We start from the raw sequence: 6,941 nt of genomic DNA, 5'->3' as shown, positions 1-6,941 counted from the left end.
GTAAGTTGATTGATCACTGATCTGACAGCTGTAACTGGAGCAGAATCGCGCTCTTCCCGCAAACACGTGGGTGTCATGGCCGAGACGCGACTCTGCGATCCTGACAGGAAAAAAAGACGCGAGGCAAACCGCTGGATTTGGGGCTTTTACTTATTTTTATTTGTTCATTTTATTTTACTTTTTTTGATTGAACCACTTGGGTCTGTCGGTTTCTGAGGATGCGATGGGCGGCGAGGTCAGTAAAAACAGTAAGGTGAGTCAGTGAGATGAGGCGCAGATAGGAGCTGTTTACCTCTGAACACGCTTTAGATACGAGGTGGTGACTTCCAGCTGGATTTATTGTAAGAAGATAAACGCAGTGCCGTCTGAAGATGTCTTTACTGGGCCACATGTTGTTGCAGTGATGAAAACTGCGTTGATCAGTCCATATGGACACGGACCACCTTTCTGACCCGCAGCATGAAGCCCTGACGTTTGATATTGTGTCTGTGGCTCAAATTAGCTTCAGATCATCTAATAATATGAACTTTATTATGATTTGCACGCGGGGTCATGTGTAAGCCATGAACTGCAAAATGTTGGAGATGCCAACAAAAAAACCTAACCAAACACTGCATATTCGAGTTGCTTTTGAGGCTATAAAGCTGAGTTTTCACCATTCAGATCAACATTTGCTACACTCAAAAGCACACCTGGAGTGTGTTTTCACCCTGTTCCTTCTGTGCTAATTTAAATCCCATCAAAGACTTTCAGTCCACTTAAAATCATTACAAAACTTCAGTTTTGCACACTGTGGGCAGGAAGTGCAGGGTCCGTGTTGCCAGCGCATCATTCATTTCCAGAAACAGCAGAGTTGTCAAATCGACTTCTTTGTGTAGAGTTGTTGTTTTGTCAGTTTTTGTTATAGTTTGCACTGGTACTTTACCTCTTGACGCTCCTTTTCGGGGCTATATATTTACAGGTGTCCATTCTTCCATCCATCCATCCTCTTCCGCTTATCCTGTTCAGGGTTCAGGAGCCTGTCCCAGCTGCCTTAGGGCGAGAGGCAGGGGTCACCCTGTACTGGTCGCCAGCCTGTCGCAGAGCTAACACAGAGAGAGACAGACAACCACCCACGCTCACATTCACACCTATGGCCAGTTTAGAATCACCAATCAACCTAACCCCAGTAACTGCATGTCTTTGGACTGTGGGAGGGAACCGGAGTCCATGAATTTTAAATTTGATGCTGGCTGTTGTGACTCCAGGAACTTCAAATGTCTCTGAAATGTTTTTCTACCCCTTATTTGTCACACATATCTGAATCAGAGCTGAATAAAATTCATTGGTATCATAGGGATTCCAAAATATTAACCTGTATTGTAGAATTAATAATTATGATGTGACTGAATTACAAAAGATCTTGTCGCTGTTCAGAGTGTGGAAGAAACAATTTAATTACTATCAAATATTGCTGATTTATATACAGGCAAGTTTAATAATTTTGGTTACAACTGTATAGAAATATATGGAACTTGTTTATTTTATTCAAGGATAGATCCACATTTTTCGCAGTTTATTATCAGATCAGATCATAAGAAAAACACAGATTGCTGCATAATATGTGTGCTTTGAGTTTTTTCAGTGTGGTCTTTTACTGCTGTAGCCCATCTGCTTCAAAGTTCAACGTGTAGTTGCTCAGAGATGCTCTTCTGCATACCTTGGTTGTAATGATTGGTTATTTGAGTTACCGTTTCCTTCCTGTCAGCTGGAAACAGTCTGACAAGTTTGAAGTCTGAACTTCAGCTGGTCATCTTGACCAGGTCTACATGCCGAGATGCATTTAGTTGCTGCTGTGTGATTGGAGGATTAACTATTTGCATTAACACGCAGTTGGAGTTAATAAAATGGCAGAGGAGTGTTGCCCACACAGTTATCAATTTTAATCACACCAGTGATGTACATCATCATAGGTTTTTTCGTGTCATATTCAGTTCTTTAACAATGCATTGTTTGCACTGCAGCACTATATACTATGTAGAATTATATTCTGCAGCTATATGTGTCAAATAAATCCAGTACAACAAAATAATTTCTAACATACTGAATTATCAATATAATATATATAGTTTAAATTAAATACTGAGTCACTAAATGTTTCGTGTTATAATTTTTTTCTTTCAAAATCTAGAGAGAGGGAGCAGCTGCTCAGCGTCGACTCAGCCACGGTTTCCTTTCAAACGTGGGGGTCTCCATTGCTCATCGACTCGGACACTCTGCTGTGTTTTCTCAGCCTGTGGGAGCAGACAGCAGACTCCTGTTGCCTCCAGAGGACGGCGCTGAGACGACTCCTCCAGCGTTAATCTCTGTCTTTCTGCCTGAGTTCCCACACCGCACATTTCCTGAACAAGACCATTTCCAGGTACTGTGGACCACAGCGCAAGGCTGTTAAAGAAGCAGAGAGAAAAGGTTCTTTAGGAGAACCAGAGAGATAACTGTAGCTACTTCTGTGCTTGCAGATCCTGGGCTTCATAGCTAAAGGCTCATATGGACCCATCCTGAAAGTCAAAGATATTTGCAAAGAGAAGACCTATGCTGTTAAGGTCAGTCCAGTAGTAATTAAAGATTGTTAAAAAAAAAAAATGCATGACTTTTGGACATCTTTAGTGTAATTTTCTGTTTTGTTACGCAGGTTCTACCAAAGTCTGAGTTATTGAAGCATGGAGTGCTGGAGCAGTCAAAAGAGGAAGTCATCATTCAGGTACAACATCCTCAGTGGCAGAAATAGTATTCAGGCAGTAGAAGTTAAACTACTCAAATGCATTTTAATCTGACCTATTTAGCATTTGTAAGCATGACGTACATACTGAGTAAACAGTTTATAGCAATGAGATTGTAATCAGTTATTTACAGATGTATGGGGGAAATTAAAACAGAGACTGAGACTAATGAGAAATGAGAAACAAATTAATTACACTAATAAATATTTAAAATGTTATATTTGCATGCAACTACATTATAGAGTGCTATAAACTGCCTATGTACTCCCTATAGATGGTAAACAGAGGGTCACAATACAGTGTTCTTACTATAGATTCTCAAAGTATAAACTTTTTTTATGCAAATCTTAATTATAATACACTTTAATTGTAGAAAAGCACAAAACATGCACAGTTATGGATGCAGTACGTGTTTCTGAATGTTGCCGATATATGTAATGGTTAAAGTGGACCGATTATGCTAATTTCCAGCTTCACATTTTCATTCTTGGATGATACTATTCAGACTGGGACTGCGAACAGGCAAACCCAGCTGTAGATAAAGCTGAGGGACAAGGGAATAGGTCAAACTGATTTTATTATGAATAATAGCTGAGGTGAAAAGGGCCTTGGGGCTGTTAGCAGGCAAGGGAAGCCAGAGGTGGTGCCTGGGATGATGGCTGAGTCACAGGGCAGGGAGAAGCAAGTGGGCTGGATGCAATGATGGGCAGAGTGAGTAGGAGATGGAGACAAGCCTGAAGCAAAAGCAAGGGCAACTGCAAAACAAAATAGGATGCAAGATGGCAGTGGCAGTGATTTTTAGATATTTTAGGCGTGACTGTAGAGCACCAGTTGAGGTAAAGTGGCAGAGCTCTGACACACCAGCCTCCACACCTGCAAACAGGGAGACACAACAGCTCCCACAGGGAGAGGTGGAGGGAGCTGGAGGGGGCAGCTGATCAGGCAGACACAAAATCATTAACTTGAAGTGGCTGATGGGCCAACCAGCTTTGTATGATTCACAATTCAAAATAATATTTATTTGTCTAATTCCTGGCCTCGGTGCAGCCCCTCTGTTTTCCACTGTCAGGGAGCTTTCTTCTGATTGGCCGTCTCTCACAAACACAAGGTTTGATCATCAGGTGGGTGGAGCTGCTGTACTCACAGACTGAGATGACCAGTCAAATGAACTGTGGTACACTGACCTCAATATTTAAAACTTTAACCATGTTATTATGAGCATCTATTATAACAGCATATGTATGAGACAGAAAATAAGAAACAGCATAATAGGTCCACTTAAAGGGTTACAGTGAGATGTGTAGCATAGCTGTCTGTGCCTCCCTCGCTAAAGGTTCACTGTCAATCTGTGTGTGTCGACTGTTGCATTGCAGCGGCAGCTCAAACACCCTTTTATCCACAATCTGCAGGACTGCTGGCAGACGCAGCGCCATCTCTTCATTAGTGAGTTAATAACTAGAAACGATGGCACCGTTCGACCCTCCCCTCTTCTGCTATCTTTTCCCTTATCCTATCCCCCCCGCCTTTGGTCCCATAGAAATATAAAGTGGTCTTCTATACAACCAAGGAGTCTTAAAAAAAAAAAAAAAAAAACTTACCCCAGCCACAGTGGGATGAACATTTTTCTTTTTCTTTTACTTTCCCTTGCAGATTGCTACTTTCTATTATTTTTTATTTCTGCCTTTGGTGACCTATATTATCCAGGTTGCTGGTTTCAGAGAGCTGAGAAATATCTTTGTGTCTGGTCCTCTGCAGTGTGTGACTACTGCAGCACTGGAGACCTGCACACTTATTGGTTACTGAAGGGCCACTTTGGGGAGGAAGAGCTTCGGCTGATTGCTGCAGAGCTGGGCAGTGCGCTGGGTTAGTCTTCATCAGTGCTCATCACACAGGCTTTAGTTCTGACTTGTACTGACACAGAAATCGTGCTTGAGTTGCACAGTTTAAAGAAAGTATTTATTCATTTATTCCTGCTCTCTGTCTCTTGTTTCTTATTCCTAGGATTCCTACATGACTTAGGAATCATGCACAGGGATATAAAAGTATGATGTTTTTAATTATAATTGAACTGTTATCGTGCAAGTTTCATTTAGAAATGTTGACGGTAACGGCTTTGCTGATTTTTCAGATGGAAAACATTCTTCTAAATGATCAAGGTAATGCTCTTCTGTATTTGTTCACATGTGCTTTTAAAACTGAAGCATTTAGAGAAACCATGTTTGGATGAGTAGGGACACAAGTCAGGTTGCATCAAGCAGAAACATTTGTTGCTTAATTTCTACAAATCGGTCCCTCTCTGTATTCAGGTCACCTTCGACTGTCCGATTTTGGACTGTCGCGCCGTTTGAAACGAGGAGGACGAGCTTTTACAATATGTGGGACGATCCAGTACATGGGTGAGATTTGTGATCAGATCCTCTCTAATTGTTTTCCATAACTACGTTAACATGAGAGCCCCACCTGCGTTTCATTCCCCCTGGATTTCGTTGACCCAGTTATGAATGTGATGCATCTGTAACATACTCTGTGTGTTGTTACGTTTTGTTCCGTCATTAGGAGCTTTAGTCAAAAAACATTTGTGTTATTTTGTGGCCTCGATGCTTCACTATGTTCAACTTTTTTTTTTTAAATGTTAATCTGGTAAAATGTTTATTCTCTGTTTCGGGTGAACAGCTCCTGAAATTTTAAGTGGGGGTCCATACAACCATGCTGCTGACTGGTGGTCTCTTGGCATTATGCTGTTCTCACTGGCAACAGGAGAGGTGAAGCCACTTAAACTCAGTGTGTCATGGCTCTGTGTGTAGAAAAGTGTGTGAAAGAACAGATTGTTTTGCTTTAAATCCATTTGTTTCTCTCCCTGTAGTTTCCGGTACCTGCAGAAACAGACCACAGTCGCATGCTGACAAAGGTCAGAGATTTTTCTTACGCGCTGCCCGAGACCTTCAGCTCTGCTCTGATCTTACTGCTCACTGAGGTCAGTGTCCTCTGCTCATTAAACTTTGAGCCATTTGAAAGATATATTGACATACTTATCTCTTTACTGATGCAGCTTTTGTGCAAGAACCCAGTGAACCGCCTTCGTAATCTGGAGTGTTTCAAGATGCAGGCATTCTTCCGAGGCACCTCGTTCGATCCTTACATCCTCCAGAAGACGCCTGTTGAATTCATCCTCGAGCTCAGGACACACCCGGATTGGGCAGCCAAATCCACGAGAGGCTTTTCATTGGATCACTTTGATAACTTTGACTGTGAACAAATCCTTCACTCCCCCACGACTCCCACTGAAGTCGTGGGAGACTCCAAGTCTCCCACTTTGGCCAGTGTGGACCTGAACTCAGCTGCGGAGCAGACTTGCAAAGCATAAAATTGATCTGTGTTTGTGGACCCAGATACATGAATTCCATCATCTTTAAATGCAATTGTCCGATAAAGCTTGAGTTTTAAAATAAAGTTGCATTTATTTTAAACTCCATAATGTAGTTAGAGCAGCGGTTCTCAAACTGTGGTGCAGGCCCTGCTGCTGCTACATGTAACAAACCAGGATGTAAAACAAATGAGTAAAACTGAGCTGAATGAACAGTGGTGGAAATAAAGTGGTTGATGTACACTGTGATCCTTCATTAAATTTAATCGCTGAATGGTTGAATAAACATTGTGTAGAGAGACTATTTTCACAAAAACTGTTGATGCTGCATCGTCTAATAATTAGAATAATTTCTGTTTTACATTTTAAAACATCTCTTGTGCCCTGACTACAAATAAGAGGCAGATGTTGGTCAGCACCACAAAGTTTTAAAAGAGATTGTAAAGAAGCAGGCAGATGCAGGATGTAGGGATCCTGCAGATATCTTCCAAAAGAATTACGTACAGAATAAGAAAGAGGGCACACACACTGTAAAGTCCTTTAAGTTCAATGCTTTTGCTTCTAAAACCACAATAAAAGTAAACAGAGAACACCAACCTGAAAAAGTTTCATTTAAATTTCTGTCAATCAGCACCAGCACGGCAAAGTAAATTAGTCCAGATGCATTTACTGTTGGGTGCTTTTCTTATCTCAGGTATACAAATGTACCTGGATACACTGTGGCCAACTTTCAGCCTTGGTTTGGCCTATTTACAGGAGCGCTCACAAACCCATTGAGGACAACCAATAATAGGACAGAAAATTGAGAACCAGATAAA

At 41.4% G+C, this 6,941-nt stretch overlaps 1 protein-coding gene across 1 annotated transcript; it reads left to right on the top strand.

The window, feature by feature from the left end:
- Positions 1–81: 81 nt before the first annotated feature.
- LOC115790919 (ribosomal protein S6 kinase-related protein-like) lies at positions 82–6,394 on the top strand. Its single transcript, XM_030744933.1, has 12 exons — positions 82–253; positions 2,171–2,401; positions 2,499–2,582; positions 2,672–2,740; positions 4,133–4,202; positions 4,515–4,622; positions 4,761–4,801; positions 4,888–4,915; positions 5,066–5,155; positions 5,433–5,521; positions 5,623–5,733; positions 5,809–6,394. Exons 1-12 carry the CDS (start codon positions 224–226, stop codon positions 6,121–6,123), a joined length of 1,266 nt encoding a protein of 421 aa, XP_030600793.1. The 5' UTR covers positions 82–223; the 3' UTR covers positions 6,124–6,394.
- Positions 6,395–6,941: the final 547 nt, after the last annotated feature.

The sequence above is a fragment of the Archocentrus centrarchus genome, chromosome 13 (genome assembly GCF_007364275.1).
Source record: "Archocentrus centrarchus isolate MPI-CPG fArcCen1 chromosome 13, fArcCen1, whole genome shotgun sequence".
NCBI lineage: Eukaryota > Metazoa > Chordata > Actinopteri > Cichliformes > Cichlidae > Archocentrus > Archocentrus centrarchus.
The sequence above is the reverse complement of the archived record's forward strand: the minus strand, read 5'-3'. Positions and strand labels throughout refer to the sequence as shown.

What these genes read in the sequence shown, in the direction of transcription:
- LOC115790919 (XM_030744933.1), top strand. Translation starts at nt 224, where the DNA reads ATGGGCGGCGAGGTCAGTAAAAACAGTAAG. An exon ending in AAGAGGAAGTCATCATTCAG is followed by an intron (nt 2,741 to 4,132) that starts GTACAACATCCT and finishes GTTGCATTGCAG; the next exon opens with CGGCAGCTCAAACACCCTTT. An exon ending in TGGGACGATCCAGTACATGG is followed by an intron (nt 5,156 to 5,432) that starts GTGAGATTTGTG and finishes TCGGGTGAACAG; the next exon opens with CTCCTGAAATTTTAAGTGGG.